Source organism: Mauremys mutica, chromosome 2, assembly GCF_020497125.1.
Source record: "Mauremys mutica isolate MM-2020 ecotype Southern chromosome 2, ASM2049712v1, whole genome shotgun sequence".
NCBI lineage: Eukaryota > Metazoa > Chordata > Testudines > Geoemydidae > Mauremys > Mauremys mutica.
Window position 1 is genome coordinate 176763205 of NC_059073.1, and position 20414 is coordinate 176783618.

The 20414-nt window shown below is 43.6% G+C and overlaps 1 protein-coding gene across 1 annotated transcript in view; it reads left to right on the forward strand.

Moving 5' to 3' along the window:
* The window catches only part of TMEFF1 (transmembrane protein with EGF like and two follistatin like domains 1), a 195609-nt gene that overhangs the window by 116938 nt on the left and 58257 nt on the right, over window positions 1-20414 (forward strand). Inside the window, exons 2-3 of the mRNA XM_045006102.1 lie at window positions 3602-3711; window positions 8440-8569. Of these exons, the coding sequence (XP_044862037.1) occupies window positions 3602-3711; window positions 8440-8569 (240 nt within the window). The remainder of the gene's footprint in view (window positions 1-3601; window positions 3712-8439; window positions 8570-20414) is intronic.

The following is a 20414-nucleotide window of genomic DNA, read 5'->3' on the forward strand; positions in this document are numbered from 1 at the left end:
TACATGTTCACACAATCACTCTCTCTCTGTTCATGTCTTTTAGGTCCTTTGTGGGTAGGCTTCTTGTTGATTGCTTCCAGGATCTGTTTACATCTAACACAGCTTTTTTATCAATTCCTTTTTTCACCAATTATATTTCCTTTCATTTTTTTCCCTTGATATTCGCTCTCTGGTAAGTCTGTAGATTTGATTTCCCTCTTCTTCCCTTCTCTAACAGCATCTGCTGATGTACGCAGGTCTCCTTTTTTTCTGCTTCTCCTGATCTGAAACCTTTCCTCCTTCTCACTTCCTAGTCCTCTGCTTTTATTCTCCTATTCTTCTCTTATTTTATCCCCTCCCCCTACCCAGGCTCCAGTTCGTCTGCTAGCTCAGCATCTCCATCCTCCTCCTTCTCTCTAACGGCTTTTTCTGACTTCCCCTTCGGGTGGATTCCGAGTCCCCTCCTCAGCTCGAGCTGAACTCCCCTTGGACGTCTCTCCCCCCAGGACAGCATTCTGTGCTGCTGCATCACAACTGCAGCAGGTGCCAAGGTGCGGGTTACTACACATGCACATTGTTGGTGTGGCAACCAGGATAGTTAACTAGCACATTAAAATCTTCTTTTATATCTTCAAGAATGATAAATTATAATCCATATTTATTTTTTCAATCACTTTTCATGTTTACCTAAGTTGGGGGTTGCCGATGGCACTTCATCATTCAGCTAATAATATCAAGGTCTGACACAGCTCTTTTGTCTGTAGATCTCAAAACATTTTACAGAAGATGGTATGTATAATTATCTCCATATTACAGATGGGGAGGCTAGAGGAAAGAGAGGTAGAATGACTTGCCCAAGGTCACCCCGCAGGTCAGTGCTAGTCTCAGGTGTAGAGTATAGATCTCCTTGCTCCAAGCCCAGGGCCCAACCTATTGGCTCATGCTGCCCCCTAGAGTAACATCACTGTAGCGTGCACTAGGTATGTGCACAGTTCCACACCACCTACCTTAGGGTACGTCCATACTACCCGCCCGGATCGGCGGGTAGCAATCGACTTCTCGGAGTTCGATATATCGCGTCTCATCTAGACGCGATATATCGAACTCCGAACGCGCTCCCGTCGACTCTGGAACTCCACCACCGCGAACGGCGGTGGCGGAGTTGACGGGGGAGCCGCGGACATCGATCCCGCGCCGTGAGGACGGGTAAGTAGTTCGAACTAAGGTAGTTTGACTTCAGCTACGCTATTCGCGTAGCTGAAGTTGTGTACCTTAGTTTGACCCCCCACCCAGTGTAGACCAGGCCTTAGAAAGTCTGGCAATATGTTTTTCATTCTTAAACTGGTATCAAAGGATGATGGAAGCATGTTCTATATATGTTTTCTCTTGGGTTCCCACTGCCGATGTCATCAATGACAACATCACCTGTGGTTTTTATATATTGTCTGTCTCTGTGGTGCCTGAGTACTGACATTGTAGCAGGAAGATTGCCACCAGCGTTGGCCTGTAAATGATGATGATGATAACTCTTTTATTTTTAACTTTCATCTACATTTCACAGTTCCTGAACAGTGAGAAGTTCTTCTTTCCTTTAACTTCTGCTTTTATCCAGTCCATCCCCCTGAACACATTTTCTTCCAATTATCAAAAGTGGTAAAGAAAGTTCTGAAAAACATAGGTGTAAATGGATCTGTGTTTGTGGTTTATACTACTGTAGAGTTCAGTAGGTCTCTAACACAAACCTAGCCCAAAGCATGAACGTTCCTTTTCCTTTTAAAGGAATGTTTTCAAGTTAAACTAGTGGTGGGCAACCTGCGACCCATTAGAGTAATCTGATTGTGGGCACGAGTCATTTTGCTGATATTGACGTCCGCAGGCACAGCCGCCCGCAGCTCCCAGTGGCCACAGTTCGCCGTTCCCGGCCAATGGGAGCTGTGGGAAGCGGCACGGGCCACAGGGACGTGCTGGCTACCGTTTCCCACAGCTCGCATTGTCTGGGAACGGTGAACCACGGCCACTGGGAGCTGCAGGCGGCCGTGCCTGCAGACGATCAACATCAGCAAGCTGTCTTGTGGCCCGCAATCAGATTACCCTGATGGGCCGCATGCGGCCTGTGGGCAACGGGTTGCCCACCACTGCATTAAACTTTTAGAGTGGGATTTTTAAAAGCACACAGTGCTGGTATCACTCTGCTTCCATTGAAGTCAATGGTATAACTCCCATTGTCTTCAGTGAGAGTTAAGCACTGAGCTCTTTAAGTAATCCCACCCTTACTTTTCATTGTTCTCTCTTCTGCATGCTCATGTTTATTTGTGGGGTTAATAATATTCAAATCCCCCCTTAAAGCTCTTCTTTGATGTGATGCCTACAAAAAACTTGACAACAGTTAGGCAGCTGGTGCACTGAGACCACTGCGTATGAGGCTGATCAGTATTGTTTCTTTGTGCTCCCCATGTCTCCCTGTCTGTCGCTCAGTCTGTTGTCTCTTGTCTTAGGCTTTGTCTCCACTACCCTGCTTTTAGCAACACGGCTGTGCCGCCACATCCCCCACAAGTGGCAGTGGCTTTGTCGGCAGGAGAGCACCCCTGCCAATAAAGCACTGTTTACTCTGGCGCTTTTCGTCGGTAAAACTTTTGTCATTCGGGGGTGTGGTTGTTTAACACCCCTGAACGACAAAAGTTTTGCCAAGGAAGTTCCAGTTAGACAAAGGTCTTAGGGTATGTCAACTCTGCAATGTGAACGTGTGATTGTAGCAAGGGTAGGCCTACCTGTTTTAGCTTTTATCTAGGTAGCATGGGTGCTAATAGCAGTGTAGAATGGGTGGCCTGGACTAGCAAGCTGAGTAGGGCTTGAACTCTGATTGCTAGCCCATGCTGAACCCCATGCCACTATATCTACACTGTGACCCTTGCCCATGCTAGCTAGACTAAAGCTAACATGGATACTCCTATCCCTGCTACAATCACGCCTTCACTTTGCAGTGTAAACACTTTGTTCTGTTATTGTACAGCACCTAGCACAGCGGGCTCCTGGACCATGACTGGGGCTCCTAGGTGCTGCCATAATACTAATCAATAATAATAATATTGTACATATTTATAATGTTTTCAATCTGAAGGATCACAGTGTGGCTTGCATACTGGGCTGGAATGCAGGACAGATGTTTTCAGAACAGATTCTAGCCTCCCCTAAAATCCACAGCATGGCTCCTCCTTCAGGCTTTGTGACAAGAAAAGCAGAAGGGGCAGAGGGGACATGGTCTATATATCTGTGCGTGTATCTTGACTCCTGCTATTATCTGTCTGGGGAATGGGCCGTTTCTGTATTGGGGAGAGCACTGCTAGTGAGAATATGGAAGACAATAACTGTTTTGGCAGTGTATGTGGGCCCCTGTTCTGGAGCTGTTTGTGTGGTGAGGCGGAATGTAGCTGTACATACAGTGCCAATGGAACAGCTATACCTCTGGTTGCCAGTTGGCACACAGCATATGGAACAAGAGTATCTACTTTTTAAAAAATATCTGCATGGGAAAATTACTGGTTTAAAGATGAAGCTGATATTATTATACCAAAAAATAAATCATACTACATTATCCATCTTTTTTCTTTTTTCCCTTTTACAGAATTAAATGTAAGGGAGTCTGATGTAAGAGTGTGTGATGAATCATCGTGTAAATATGGGGGAGTGTGTAAAGAAGATGGAGATGGCTTGAAATGTGCATGTCAATTTCAGGTAAGGACTTTGCACTTTTGTATCTGCTGTGATTTGAAATATTGGGCTATTTATAGGAACACTGAGAAGTGTGTTAATTTTAAAGTTTCAGCTACCTAAACATTTATGTAATCTGAGACATGTTCTCTAGATTCTAAATATATGTACTGGTACAGGTTGTGAATCACCCTGACAGAGTTAGAGGGACTATTCTCCCAGCCAACTCCCCCGCACAGCTTCATTAGGACATTCTGTATCGTGGGTCTAAGGGTGGGTCTAAGGAAGAGCAGGTGTTGGATATCTGATGTTCATGAGGCAGGGAGGGAGGGAGAGAATATGTGTATCCTCCCCAAACTTATAGCACTGACTCTGAGGATAGAATGAATTTTCTGAGATCACACAAGTAAATCCATTAGTTATCTTAGGAATTAAATGAATTAAAAAATAGTTCTTTTAAGACATTCATCACCCTGCATCAGACCCTTTTTTGGCCCTAATGATCCTAACAGAATAACACAGACTTGTCAAACTTAACATATAATTAAAACACATAAAAAAGTTCAGCACAGGCTATATCTGAACAATTTTTAAAGCATTATTGTTAATTTTTCCCTGTTATTCTCCATAACTAAAAGTTACTCCATTAGCAAAGGATAATGTTCGACTTCAGAGAATTCTACCAAGAACTGCCCTCTTTCAAAAAGGTTTCCATCTCCTACTGTTCTGAATGAGAATAAAGCTACAGGTGGCCCTTATCAAATATGCCCATCAAAACTACCTTTCTTCAGATCAGGTTTCTTAGTAAACTTGTGCCTTATCTGTATGGCCAGCTTTGTAGCACCAGAATCTAAAATGATTGCAAGATACTCAGGTTTCTTTAGCTTTCTAAATTCTTGGATACAGAGTGCTAAATTATTTTCAAACTGCTAAATCAGGGGCCATCCTATGACTAGTTGGCATTGTTGCCAAATTTCACAGTTTTATTGTAAGGCTCATATTTTGGTGTTTTTTCTAAAAAAACCCAGCTCCTGGAGTCATGTGAGAATCTCAGCTTTGATTTTTTTTTAACTATGCTTCTAGCCATAATAGTTATAGGGAAAAAAACATCAAAATGTAACTGGAGTGTCCTTTGTAGGCTCGAAAACCAGAAAGCAAATGACAAGAACACAACATTTATTACTTTCAAAAATATGATGATTTTAAAGACAATCTCATGAAATTTGAGGGTGCCTGATTCACGATTTTTGAATCAATAAATCACACAGTCACTGGTTATTCTGTCTTATCTTATTTCTGTTAGCAATGTTCAGAGTGTTAGAACATTTTATATTTTTGTTGGTGCACATTTACACCTCCTCAGCTTAATTTAAAAGTTGCTATTCTCAGCACACAGGAATTTACAAGCAGTAAAATCAGTTTCCACCAAAAGAAGGAAACAGAATGAGGGAATCAACAGAAAATGCCCCTTGCTAAAATATGTGTATTTTTCATATGTAACAAAGAGATTGAATACTTGTTTTAAGTGCAAAACTCAACTCAACCTTAATTAAGGAGCTTTCAACTGGCACCTCCAAAATATCACAAATTAAAGACTTATTAAAACAACAACCACACAGAAGCAGCTTGACAGTGTCCCTTCAACTGCTCTGCATATAAATTGAAAAGTCGTGCCTGGCAAAAGAAACAGATAATAAAAATTTCAGTGACTATTCCAGGGATGCTGCAGTTTTTCAAAGATCTGTTCCATCTTGGCAGTTTCATAACTAAAGAAACTAGGGTCTGGATTAGCTAGCTGAAAATGTCCTTACTGGAGGACAGTTCTCAGCTGGTGTAAAGCCGATGGAGGTGGATCCGCTTTGTTCACCCCTTGTCCACCCCCTCCGCTCCCCGCATCAGAGATGTTCTGGATGACGAATGGGATACTGTTAAACAGAGCAGCTACAAAGCTGCTTTAAATAATGGCTGGCACAGATCTTCCCTCATATTCAGGGAGCCATAACCAAGTCCCAGACACCCCCCGCTCTCCTTGCTGAATTGAGCTCCTCCACATGAGAGGTTCTTTCCCTTAATGTATAGGAATAACCAGTGACCAACATCCCAGTCTCATTTCTTCTTAGGTTTTTAAACCTTAAGGAGTTTAAGTACTAATGGATCATCATAACTTTTCCTCTTAGAAGCCCCTTTGGAAATGACTTGCTGTCAAATATAAGGATGTCATTGAAACAAACTTACCATCACTGAAGGAAGAGCACCAGGGGATTTAGTCCGTCTATGAACAAATTTCTCTTTCTTTCTTTCTTTCTTTCTTTCTTTCTGCCACCACATCTATTGAGTTTAGGTGATATTTTGAAGTTTAAAACTCCAGAATTACATTTGCAAATGAGGTTGCATGCAAGTAGCCAGGGGATTCTCCAGTGCTCTCCCTGCAGTGACCTTGCACATTTTAATGATGTCCTGACATTCAGCAGCTGTAAATGTTAAAAGGATAGTTTTGGTTTTGTGCTCACTAGGGGGAAGTGTGTTCACTACACTTTTGATAAAGATGTTTCAGTGTTTGATCCTTGCAGAGCAATTTACAGGCTATTTTGCAGGATTGCAATAAAATAAAAATGATTGACGTTTATGTCATCCAATGTTCCCAAAGCATTAAAAACACAAACAGACTATAAAGCAGGCATCACTTCACGTATCACTGAAATAGAGGGAAAATGGTAGCTTTTAAATAGCACACAGCAACATCTAGATTGAATGTGGGGAATACACATAGGCATTGGAAAATATAGTTCTCCAAAAAACTTCTCCTGTTCCAGCCATGACTAGCCCTGGCCCTGCTTAGCATGAGATCTAACAGGTTCACAGGCCAAGGCTGCTCAATAAATTAAAAGAACCACAGAGATACTATGAGCACTTCTCAGAGCAGTAATGTGAGTTGCTTCTGTTTGTGGAGTTTATTACATTCTTGGTAACTTTTGACTGGGTGACAGGGAAGGAAGAATAATTTCCTTTAAAATTAACTTTAAAAATGAAATATTTTGATTGCTTGTATGCCAAGAGTGATTTTGATAAACAAGTTATACACATTTGAAAAATAAACAAACTGCAGTCTCAAAGATGTTGATCCAGACATCAGAGCATTTTGGGGGCTTGTCTAAACATAAAATTTATACCAGTGCAACCTTGTGTGCAGACACTCTTGCATCAGTTTAGCTAAATCAGTTTAGCATCACACCTGCAGTTAAACAGATGCAATGTCTGTGAGTAGACTTAGTCCCTGTTTTTCCTTGTGGTATTCTGGATCAGAAAGTGGTGTACTATGAGAGTTGGATCAAACCCTAAGTAGTTATTGGGAGTTTTTTTATTGCTTTTGGTGGGAAGTGGGCTGGTATTTCTTTCCCTGGGTATTTGGAAGGTGGGGATGGAGTGGTTACAATATGTTTTCTATGTTATTTTTATGTACACTGGGTACAGGAGGCATTTACTCTGTCTTTGTTAGGATGGGACAGCTATTACTAAAATACTATGCCAAAGCCTTTCATGGTGGGCATTGATTTATTTACTGCAGTGTTTCCCAAACTTGGGACACCGCTTGTTTAGGGAAAGCCCCTGGCGGGCTGGGCCGGTTTGTTTACCTGCCGCGTCCGCAGGTCCGGCCGATCACGGCTTCCACTGGCCATGGTTCACTGTTCCAGGCCAATGGAAGCTGCTGGAAGCGGTGGCCAGTACGTCCCTCGGCCCGCGCTGCTTCCAGCAGCTCCCATTGGCCTGGAGTGGCGAACCACAGCCAGTAGGAGCCGTGATCGGCCGGACCTGCGGACGCGGCAGGTAACCAAACCGGCCCGGCCCACCAGGGGCTTTCCCTACACAAGCGGTGTCCCAAGTTTGGGAAACACTGATTTAATGTATTGTCCTTTCTTTTTTCAAAATAGACCTATCACAATATCTTTTGATATTTAACAGGGATTGGCAACATTTGGCACACAGCTGCAGTTTACCATTCCAGGCCAATGGGGGCTGAGGGGTGTGCTGGCTGCCGCTTCCCGCAGCCCCCATTGGCCTGGAACAGAGAACCACGGCCAGTGGGAGCTGCGATCGGCCCAACCTGTGGACGCTGCAGGTAAACAAACCATCCTGGCCCACCAGCGGATTTCCCTGATAGGCCACGTGCCAAAGGTTGCCGATCCTTGAAATATAACAACAATACAAAAGTATTATGACAGATGTTGACTAAATTAAAAAATCACATACTAAATAGGAGTATGAATATTCAGGGGATGGGATTTTTGCCATCTTCCTTGAAAGACAATTCCATGGTCTAAATGATCTTGCAGTCAGGAAATCTTCCCTGATGTTCACCTTAATTTTTTCTTTGCCCAATTTCATTCCATTACTCTTAATTATACATTCTTGTTTTACCTTAAAGGACTTTTCTCCCTTCTTGGTGTTTTTACCCTTCAAATACTTGTAGATGATTATTGTATTCCCCTTAGTCATTATACAGCCTTGCTACACATATTTAATTCTTTTAATCTTTCCTGCTAAATTAATCCCTGCAGCCTATACAGAGAGAGACTATCATTCCCATGGCCCATGAAAGGATATTTTAAATCATTCTTAACCAAACAGAATGATGATTTACTGTTAACTAGCAGTCTGACAGTTTACTATTTTCCTATATGTTCATGTATATTGTATTAAAGATTATTCATGTGTGATTGCATGACTGAATTTATTTGGTACTTTCTTTTTTAGTGTCATACAAATTACATTCCTGTTTGTGGATCAAATGGAGACACTTACCAAAATGAATGCTTCCTCAGGAGAGCTGCTTGCAAACATCAGAAAGAGATAACAGTGGTAGCAAGAGGACCTTGTTATTCTGGTATGTAAGATATGATTGTGCAACATTAATAAATAAGGCTGTGGCTTTTTAATTAAAGCACTTTTCATTTTTTTCATGTTCTTTGTAGAATTAATTTTCAAAAAATGCAGAAATCACAGATGACCTTTAATTATGAAACGTTGTCACCAGCTGATATAGGGTTTCTTCTGTATGTTAGCCAATCCAAACATTTTTTCCTTTTAAATATTTTTAACCTAGGAAACAATTGGTGAATGCTTTTGATGCAAAAGAAAAATCTTGATTATCACCTAATGTTAGTCATCTCTTCATGACTCATGTCTTGGATGTACAGAATTAAAACTATGTTCAGCAAAGGGATCCACCCAGCACATCCTATAGCTGCAGAGAGCCCCACTGAATGTAATGGAGCTCTTTGGCATGTTCCTAGGCGGGTCCATTTGCAGGATCTTGCCACACATTTACAAATAACCACATGTACTGTGGCGAGGCAGTGGCTAATAGAACCTTCTAGCAAATGGAAAGAAACTAAAAGCTTTGTTGCAATCTATTCAGGGGAGAGACCCAACTGTGTAGATTTACTCTCTAGGGTAAATGATGACTCTTCTCTAACCCTTTAGAATGCAGGATCTGAGAGTGTTTTCTTGTTTGCCTTTACTCCTTTCTGGAACAAAATTTGGAATGGTTCAGTAGTTTTGGACTCTCTGTTTAGAAGCAGAAACCTCCCTGGGAGCAAACAGCTTCTGAGGCCTGGGCTACACTAGCGGGGGAAGTTGAACTAAGATACACAACCTCAGCTACACTATTTGCGTAGCTGAAGTCGAAGTATCTTAGTACGACTTACCTGGCCGTCCTCACAGCGGCAAGTCAATTGCTGCGGCTCCCCCGTCGACTCCGCTTACTCCTCCTGCCGAGGTGGAGTACGGGCATCGTTTAGCGGATCGATTTATCGTGTCCAGACGAGACGCGATAAATAGATTCCCGATACATCGAACACTAACCGCCGATCCAGCAGGTGGTTTAGACATACCCTGAGTTCAGGTTCCAGTTCTGTGTCTCCAGTAACCAGGAGGTGATGGTGGCTTTGGATTAGGCTATTTTAGGGAGCAGGTAACCTCTTGTTCTTTTTCCCAAACCCACCTCTATTTTCATGGCTTTTCTACATCAAACTGATAGCTTTATTTTCTAGCACTATAATGTTATAGTGATTTAAAATTAAAGAAAACCATATGGAAGAATTCTAGCCAAAGGCTTGAACACAAGAAAACTTCATTGTTAGAGTTTTCCTGAACCTATGTGCAGATTTCAGTCTCTGAGGCCAGTTCACTGGGATACAGACAGGTGGCTGGCTTCCTCAAAACTGGCCATCTCAGAAGATTTCAGTGAATGATTTATGCACCAAAATCTAATTTTGGTGGACTTATATGGCCTATATCTGGTCCATGGGAGGTTTTCACAGACATTCATGTCTAAAGAAATAATTAGTCTTCATTATCACTGGCTTTCACATGGCCAAACTGTAAAAGTCCAAGAGCTTTCCAATCTAACACCTCATTAGTCTCTTCAGTTCTGCTATGGATACACCAGTAACCAGAGAAAGCAGGTTTCTTTGGAGGAAACTTATTTGTGGTGTGATCCAGTGCCTTTTTCATATCATTTAGGGGAGTAAACCATGCATAAATGTCCAAGGTCTCCAAGTGTGAAGACTTGATATAGAATTGTGATAAAGCTTTGTCTTAACTAGAATATATTGAAATGGAGGAAACCCCACGTCTAGATGGAGCTAAGGAAGTGAAATCTTAAATGGCAGCCAAAGACCAGGCAGAGATACTGGACCCTGAAGCCAAACTACAATGAAACAAAAGATGCTTCTATGGTCCAGTCACTTTCTCTTCCCAACCTCTAGTGTTCCCTATAGGCAACCATCAATGCCGCCTTTATTTCACTCAAGGAAAACTACCTGATTCTCTGAAACAAAAGTAAAATTTTCCCCCACAGCCCCATACCCTACTTAAAATCTGCAGCCTTTAGATAGAGAGGTGGAGGAAGAGGACTTAGAGCAATGAAGCAAATCCAGTGAAGTGTTTAGGCCCTAGGAGGATCAAGTCATATGGGGTTTGTTCCAAGGCTGTGCAAAGCTAAGAGTACTCTCATCTTCAGATCTCTGGTTGCTAATCACCGCTTCACTTAGCTATATGTCTCAATGCTCTGGAGAGATTCCTTCCTTTCATCTCCTTTTTCTCAAAGATCTACACAAAAAGAAGGGAATTCAGGACATGAAGTATCACTTTATAACAATCATCATAGTAGCTGAAGACATGTTTTGAGACACATTGGACCAAAATATACAGAATATACGCTTGACCCTATGGGCTTGATTCTGGCTTCGCACCAGTTTTACACTAGTATAATTCCATTGACTTCAGTGGAGTTAATCCTGATTTACACTAATATAACTGAGATCATAGCCAGGCCCTAAGTGTCTGCTTTTTTCCATTAAATCCTGGATCATAACACCATAAATTCCTTCCTCTGGGGCTCATCCTGTTCACATGGAGTACTTACCCTGTGATCTTAAGTAATTGTAGGTGAACGTTTTTGTGCTCTTGATCTGCATGATGCATACAATCAGAAACAGACTCTTCAAATTACATCAAAATAAATACAACATATGCAAATTAATTTTCAACTAGCCCACCAGAATTTTTGTTCTGAGATGCCATTAGGAGTTAAGAGCTCTGCCTAGCTGCAGCCAATCAAATGTTCACTTGCTTCAGTCTTTTGAAGGAAAGGCCCATTCATCCACGCACAGTTGGACAACTGTTAAAACTACTGTAGGATTGCATTAGATAGGATTCATTAAACTGGGGCCATTGATTCCTGAAAGCACAAATTGGGGGGAGAGGAGAGGGGAGGTGATGAAGGGAGGTAAACCAACCTTGCTCTAGCTTCTTTTCAGGAGCTGATTTATTTGGGGACCTATTCAATACTCAGCATCCTGGAGCAGAGGGCACAGGTGTCTGTTCTGATGCAGGTTTTCATGGGCTGGACGGGTTTCAAAGTGTTGGGATCTGTCACAACTAGCTGCAAGTTCACATGAATCCTATGGTGTTCCAGCTGCTCAGCTTCAAGTCATCACATTTGTGGCTGTACACATCTGGGGCAATAATATATATGAGACTCACCTTTCACAAACCCAGGCCTTATGCCAGCTCTCAGCGATTACAGGGTGGCAAGATACATGGGTTACTAGGCTGGAATTCTTTCTGTATAGTAACTCCTTACTTAAAGTCATCCCAGTTAACACTGTTTCGTTGTTACATTGCTGATCAATTAGGGAATGTTTTAAAGTTGTGCAATGCTCCCTTCTAACATCGTTTGGTAGCTGCCTGCTTTGTCCGCTGCTTGCAGGAAGAGCAGCCCATTGCAGCTAGCTGGTGGGGGCTTGGAACCAGGGTGGACCAGCAGCCCTGCTATCAGCTCCCCGCTTACCTAAGTTCCCTGTTTAGCAGCTGCCAGCAGGCTAGCAATTGCAGTTATCCTTCCCCCCACTGCCATGTGCTGCTCCTGCCCTCTGCTTTGGAGCTGCTCCCTGAGCCTCCAGCTTGCTGTGCGGGGGGAGGGAAAGGGGGGGCTAATGTCAGGGTGTCCCCCTCCCCCCCTGCTCCTACACCCCGCTTACCCTATCTTCTCCATATAGAGCAGGGTGGGGGACAGAGAGAGACAGAGAGAGCCTGGGGCAGCAGCTGCTGTCTCAACTTCCTGATCCACTTAAAAAAACAATGCATTTAAGAGTGAGTCAGCTTACTTAAAGGGGCAGTGTGCATTTCTCGCTTTCTCCCACACACAAGGTGTGTGTCTGTCTCTGTCTGCTATGCTATCTCCCCTCCCCTCCATTCCTGCTGCCTTGTAGAGGCTACATTAACAACAATGTGTTAACCCTTCAGGGCTCAGCCGAGTGCTAGTTCATCATGTAGCACAGAGGTTCTTAAACTGGGGGTTGGGACCCCTCAGGGGGTCACAAGGTTATTACATGGGGGGGTCATGAGCTGTCAGCCTCTACCCCAAACCCTGCTTTGCCTCCAGCATTTATAATGGTTTTAAATATATTAAAAGTATTTTTAATTTATATGGGGGGGGGTCACACTCAGGCTTGCTATGTGAAAGGGGTCACCAGTACAAAAATTTGAGAACCACTGATTTAGCAGCAAGGCATTCCCTGGGAAATATCCCATCATCTTCCACCCTCTAACTTCACCACCTCAGCTAAGCTTCACAATCATCATAGCTGTGAACAGTATTAAATTGTTTGTTTAAAATGTATACTGTGTGTATATATCTATATAATGTATAGTTTTTTGTCTGGTGAACAAAAATTCCCTGGAACCTAACCCCCCCATTTACATTAATTCTTATGGGGAAATTGGATTCGCTTAACATCGTTTCACTTAAAGTCGCATTTTTTCAGGAACATAACTACAACGTTAAGTGAGGAGTTTCTGTAATTGCTGCCTAGGGAGTATTTTATTATTACAGTATGTGAGATTTTTAGTCTTTTAATACTCTAAGAACAGGGCAATTCTCATTTCCATCTAAAACTATATCACAGAATTGGAAAAGGCTGCAGAGCATGTTTGGTCTGGCTATTAATATCTATTTCTTGTTTGGTAACATTTTAATTAATAGCTCAAGCCAGGTTTGCAAGGTCATCAGTAACTTAGCCATAAATGTATTAGTAATAGACTGGCTTGCTTTGTGCAGGATGCATGGTAAATAAACCCTGTAATGCATGGTAGGCTTTTTGAATTCAGAGTGGACTACCACTCCCCAGAATACACACAATTAGAAAATAGTAAGTCTGGGGTGGCATTGGTATAACCTAAATGTAGGACTTCAGGGTAAAAGTTATGTTTTAGGGAATGATAATATTATGTGTAACTGAGGGCTTTGAGTGATTGCAAATGGAGCAGCATTCCTCAACTCTACTAGCAAATTTTAATATAAAAGGGCAAAAATTTCCAAACATGCAGCTCTATAGAGCTATTTAGCACCCATCGCTCCCTGTGTAGTTAATGGGAATTGTGGATGTTCAGCATCTATGAAAAATCAGACCACTTTGTTCAGGTGTCTAAATAGAGGTTTAGGTACCTAAACGTAGGCACCCATGTTTGAAAATTTGGGGTAAACTAAAGAAACAAGTTAAGCCCAGGTTAGCACACACTTTACATAATACCTCAGTCTGAAATTTAAGTGCTGATTTAACAAATCTGTTTTTATAAACTGTCCCCCTGCTGTGAAATTCTGTGGTTGGACTACCACTCCCCAGAATCCATGATCTGTTCATGAAGGTGAAATTCACCCAGGTGTACTGACATAAGTCCCTTTATGCCATTTAAACCTACTCCATGCCATTTGGGGATTTCCCTGTGCCAGGAGGATTCCTGAACTGCCTAGTTAGTCAACTGTGATGCTGGTGCCAAGCAGATGGAACGGGGACAGGAATTGCCCCAGGTGCTTACAATGTTGAGAAATAGTCACAAAGCTTTTAGTTTGCTTCCTGTCTCTCTGGTAGGAGGACATTACTCACTTTCTGATTTGCATTTTATGGGTCATGAAGAAATCAAACCAGTAAATAAAAAATGAATGTTCATGATTTATTTTAATTTGTGTTCCTATTAATCAGCACTGCATGTGTAGATTGTTGCCAAGATTTTGACGTCTGACAGATTTGTATTATATGCCCATCAAAATTAATCAAGCACAATGACCTATAACTGATATTTTTATATAATGTACTCTTCAATTCACAGCTCTCAAAGGATAATATTTATTGGAAGAAACAGTCTACTTCTTTTACTGGGACTTCTAAACTGAAAAAATAACATGTTCTTTGCATAATTAAAAGCAAACAATATAGCTCTATTAAATATATATTGTATTTTTTCAGTTTGTTTTATCTCTTTATGACACACTGCACTGCAGTGAAGAATGACTCTCCTAAGACATCTTTTAATTTAAACTGGTGTTCTTCAGTTTGAAGTAATCAAACTCTTATTATGAATCCTGACTTCACCATTTTTTACAGTGGGGGGGGCGGTTCTGTAGGTGATTCACAATGAGTGTAATTAGAAGTACATATATGAAAAGAACTCCTTATACACCTCTACCCCGATATAACGTGACCCGATATAACACGAATTTAGATATAACGTGGTAAAGCAGTGCTCGGCGGGGGCTGGGCTGCGCGCTCCAGTGGATCAAAGCAAGTTCGATATAACGTGGTTTCACCTATAGTGCGGTAAGATTTTTTGGCTCCCGAGGACAGCGTTATATCAGGGTAGAGGTGTATCTGGTTTTCTCCTTACTAAACCAACAAAACAGCCTGGAAAATTCATTTATTTATTATTGATAGCTGACTAAGACACTGCTAGTTAAATTCTTACAAGCATCAAATACTGGAAATAAAATTTAAAAAGCCCTTGTAAGAAAGCCAAATTGTTCTGTCCAGCCTGTGAGGAAGATTTGCTCCAATGTAATGTCCCATTTTTATCATTAGGAAATAAATGGTTGGAGGGTAAACAATGGATGCTAGCATTTCATCTTCTGACCATCTGTACTACTTTTCACAATCTATAATTAAGCGAAAAAAGCTGCTACAAGACACAAATGTGGATCAAATGATTGCAAAACTTTTCTAGGAATGTGTGCCACAGTGGACATTCCTGAGACATAGACTTGCAAGCCAGAGGTTAAAGCCCTATTTTAGGCAGCTGGAGTCCCCACAGCTGCTGGCAATTAGGCTTGTAAGCATTCCTCTCAGAAATCTCCTGCTGGTATATCAAAATTAAGGGTAATTGCCAGCAGGCAGCAATGCTCCTGGAGGGTGGGGACACAGCAGTAAGAGGATTGAGTGTTGTTGCTTGGAGTTTGAGAAGACTAAATTGGCATACTTCTTAACAAACTTATTTTGTGTCCTGTTAACTGTGTAAACCTCACTCTGCTGACAGAGTAGCAGGAAGTTGAAGTTTTTTTGTTATTTGTACTAGAGCTGTGAGAGTGACTAACCTTTTTGTTCAGTAGCCAAACAAAAAAATTAAAAATTAATTTTGGATCAACCTGAAATGAATTTTTTTGGAATTTTTTTGCAAACCAAAAAAGTTCTAGGGGGAAAAAAAATCATTTCAGCTCATTTTGTGTGACCCAAAATAAAATATTTAATTTTATGTTCAAGGTTTTTTTATTTTTTACAAAAATTAATTAAATGGAAGTAAAATTCAAAATTAAAAGTTGTTCTGGATCAAAAAGAGGACACTTTTCATGTTGAAAACATCAAAACAAAACATTTAGACTATTTTTGGAAATTCGGGGGGGGGTGAATTAGACACAAATTCACAAAATGTTTCCATCAATCTGAAACTGCATTTTTCGAGTGTGGGGGGGGGAAGTTTTGTCCTAAAAAGTATCGCCCAGCTGTAGTTTGCACTGTGGCTGCTGCAAGCCTTCATTTGTGTGGCGGAATGAATTGGATTGTGTAATTTTCTTTTTCTTCTTAAAACACCAGTCTCTATGCTGATGACTGCTCTGACACTCAAGTATCAGGGGGTAGCCGTGTTAGTCCGTATCCACAAAAACAAGGAGTCTGGTGGCACCTTAAACGCTAACAGATTTATTTGGGCATAAGCTTTCGTGGGTAAAAAACCTCACTTCTTCAGATGCATGTTCAGATGCTCTGACACTCTTGGTATTACATGGAACTGTGATTCTTCCAAAGGGTAAAAGGTGGAATTGCAGAGTTGTGACACAGCTAAAGAAAAAGTTAAAGGCCCTTGTTGAGTGCTGTGACAGATGGGCAATTCTAGTTGCTGGTGAGTAAACAGGAGCTCAGGGATAGAGGAGCCTGATGTTTGATGTCAAACTCTCCATACCTGGACCCAAATTCAACCTGGAGACATTTGTCCTGGCCTGGAGTGAGCTGCAGAAGGCATGCATGGCCCAATATACACTGGGCTATTCAGTTACTTCCATGTTGTCTGGAAAAGCCCAGGTGAAATATAGGCAGCCACTGGGAATTGTGGGTGACTTGCAGAAAGCATCCAGTCTTGATTTTTCACCTTTGGCCTTATTCAGGGGATCTATCAAAAACATTTCCAGGAACTTAACTGCCATTGAACATAAAACCTGGATAATGCTGACCATTTTATGGCAGGCTACATAGGAAACTCTGAGTACTGGCCAGCACATGAAGGTAGCAAGCACAAGCTAGTGGAAAAGAATTTAGTTTTGCCCCTAAACAGTTTATGGGAGAAATCAGTGATCTCTACAACTGGGACATACTTTTACTGTCCCTACTCTTTTTGATCATTTGAGAGGTTCTCCTTCTGTCTATGTGGTTTCTCTTATTACAGCTGTTCTGTGGAGACCACGCTGATAAATCCTGACTTGGTTGAAGACATGTGGAAAGAACAGGGCCCCACAGATACTAATCAAGTGCCAACAGCCCCTTTCCCCGCATCCTTCTCTGATGGACACAGGTGCTGGTAGATGCACTAAGCTTGCACCTATTCCTCTGTGACTTGGGCATTTGCCACTTTTGCTTATGTGGGTCCAGAAATTCCTGACACAAAACCGTTACACACATGGAGCTGTTCATATCATTCACATGGCAGATCGCTGGGCAGGGGCTGGGACAGACCAATGGGCCCCAGGGGCTGGGAAACTTAAGGGAATTCCACAATGGTGAAAAACTGGCACAGTACCCAACCCCTCCCACATCGCGATGCTGCTATCCCCACTTGTGGTGCACATAGAACTGAGATGCGCTAGCCTGGTGAGTTAGCGGCTCCTCTGGTGGCTGCTCAATGTGGGCCTCCGTCCCAGTGGGGTTGTGTCTCCGCAGCCCTTCGGCCTTCACCTGCACTCAGGACACACACGAGCCTGAGGCCAAAGTGCTCACAACAGAACCAGTCTAGCTCTGTCTGTCAAGTGCCTTTCCCTCAGGCTCAAGCACACCCACACCCAGAGCAGCACAGTCCTTCCTCCCTCCACAGAGCCCCTCCTCCACCAACATCCAAAATGGGGCTGCTCCCACTCACTCCATCCCCCACTCCCTCTGTCACTTGTTCCCCCCAACCTCACTCATTTTCACTAGGCTGAGGCAGTGAATTGGAGTGTGGGGATGGGGGGAGGGCTCCAGCTGGGGGTGCGGGCTCTGGTGTGGGGCCATGGATGAGGGATATGGGGTGCAGAAGGGGGCTCCAGGCTGGGGCTGAGAGGTTTGGACTGCGGGAGGGGAGTCTGGGCTGGGGCTGGAGGTTAGGGTGCGGGGGGGTGAGGGCTCTGGCTGGGGGTGCAGACTCTGGGATGGGAGTGGGGATGAGGGGTTTGGGGTGCAGGAGAGTGCTCCGGGCTGGGATTGATGGGTTCAGAAGGGGGTCAGGGTGCAGGCTCCGTGCGGCACTTACCTCAGGCAGCGCCCCGAAGCAGTGGCATGTCCCCCAACCAGCACTGCCCCTGCAGATTCCATTGGCTGTGGTTCCCAGCCAATGGGAGCTGCAGAGCTGGCGCTTGGGGTAGGAGCAGCATGCTGAGCCCCTGACTGGCCCTATGCCTAGGAGCTGCTGGAGGGGGGACATGCCACTGCTTCTGGGAGCCACACAGAGCCACGGCAGGCAGGGAGCCTGCCTTAACCCCACTGTGCTGCCAACTGGACTTTTAACGGCCCAGTCAGCAGCCGCCAAAGTCCCTTTTTGACCGGGCGTTCCCATCAAAAATTGGACACCTGGCAACCCTATCGTAGGTTCCTCACAGCTGTCATGAAAGCGTCTGGCTCCTCGGCCCTCTAGGCCATTGATCCTCCAGGACTTAGCTACTTGCATGTAGGTGCCATCTGCCAGCTAATTACAATGTGTTGAGTTTGCAGTAAAGATTGTTCCTTTGCTTAGGAAAACTTGGCCCAGGCTCAAAACCAAGAACACTATCCCTCCATGCAGGCGTGCTTCAGCATGGTTGTCCTGCGGAGTGTGGACAAGTACTCTAATACAGCTCCCAGATATTTCAGATATTTAAATCTGAAGTGTCATGGCATTGTAACTGTGGCAGTCCTGACCCAAATGGGAGTCATGAGGGTCGCGGTATTGCCACCCTTACTTGTGCATGGCTGCTGGTGGCAGCGCTGCCTTCAGAGCTGGGTGCCCGGCCAGCAGCTTCCACTCTTTGGCTGCCCAGCTCTGAAGGCAATGCAGGAAGCAAAAGTGGCAATACCGCAACGCCCTCTACAATAGCCAGATTTCACAAGGAAGACCAGATTTCATGGTCCCTGACACATTTTTCACAGCCTTGAATTTGGTAGGGCCCTACTTATGAGCATTAAAAACTGGGTTGACAAACTGATCATGCCTGACCAACCTGATTGCTTTCTATGATGAAATAACTGGTTCTGTGGATATTGGGAAAGCAGTGATTGTGATATATCTTGACTTTAGCAAAGCTTTGGATATGGTCTCTCACATTATTCTTGACAGCAAGCTTAAAAAGTATGGAAGAATGAACTATAAAGTGGATAGAAAGCTGGCTAGATTGTTGGGCTCAACAGGTAGTGATCAATGGCTCGATGTCTAGTTGACAGCCGGTAGCAGTCGGAGTGCCCCAGGGGTTGGTCCTGGAGCTGGTTTTGTTCAACATCTTTATCAGTGATCTGGATGATGGGATAGATTGCACCCTCAGCAAGTTCGTAGATGACTCTAAGCTGGGGGGAGAGGTAGATACGCTGGAGGGTCCAGAGTGACCTAGACAAATAGGAGGATTGGTCCAAAAGAAATCTGATGAGGTTCAACAAAGACAAGTGCAGAGTCCTGCACTTAGGAAGGAAGAATCCCATGAACTGCTACAGGCTGGGGACTGACTGGCTAAGCAGCAGTTCTGCAGAAAAGGACCTGGGGATTACAGTGAACGAGAAGCTGGATATAGTCAGCAGTGTGCCCTCGTTGCCAAGAAGGCCAAAGGCATATTGGGCTGTATTAGTAGGAGCAATGCCAGCAGATAGAGGGAAGTGATTTTCCCCTCTATTCAGCACTGGTGAGACCACACCTGGAGTATTGTGTCCAGTTTTGCCCCTCATCCCCCCAGAAGGAAGTGGACAAATTGGGGAGAGTCCAGCAGAGAGCAGCAATGATTAGGGGCCTGGGGCACATGGCTTACGAGGAGAGGCTGAGGGAACTGGGGTTATTTAGTCTGTAGAAGAGAAGAATAAGGGGGGATTTGATAGCAGCCTTCAACTACCTGAAGGGGGGTTCCAAAGAGGATGGATCTAGACTGCTCTCAGTGGTGGCAGATGACAGAACAAGAAGCAGTGGTCTCAAGTTGCAGTGGGGGAGGTCTAGGTTGGATATTAGGAAACACTGTTTCACTAGGAGGGTGGTAAAGCACTGGAATGGTTTACCTAGGGAGGTGGTGGAATCTCCATTCATAGAAGTTTTTAAGGCCTGGCTTGACAAAGTGTGGGATCATTGTCCAGGATGTGTTGTAGATCCCTGATGATGCGCTGGAGGGGTTTTAGCTGGGGACTGTATGTGATGGCGGTTCTACAACCCATCCTGGACAATGATCCCACACTTTCACAGGCCTTGGGTTGCAGGCCAGTCCTCGCCCACAGACAACCTGCCAACCTGAAGCATATTCTCACCAGTAACTGCACACCGCACCATAGTAACTCTAACTCAGGAACCAATCCATGCAACAAACTTCGATGCCAACTCTGCCCACATATCTACACCAGCGACACCATCACAGGACCTAACCAGATCAGCCACACCATCACCGGTTCATTCACCTGCACGTCCACCAATGTTATATATGCCATCATATGCCA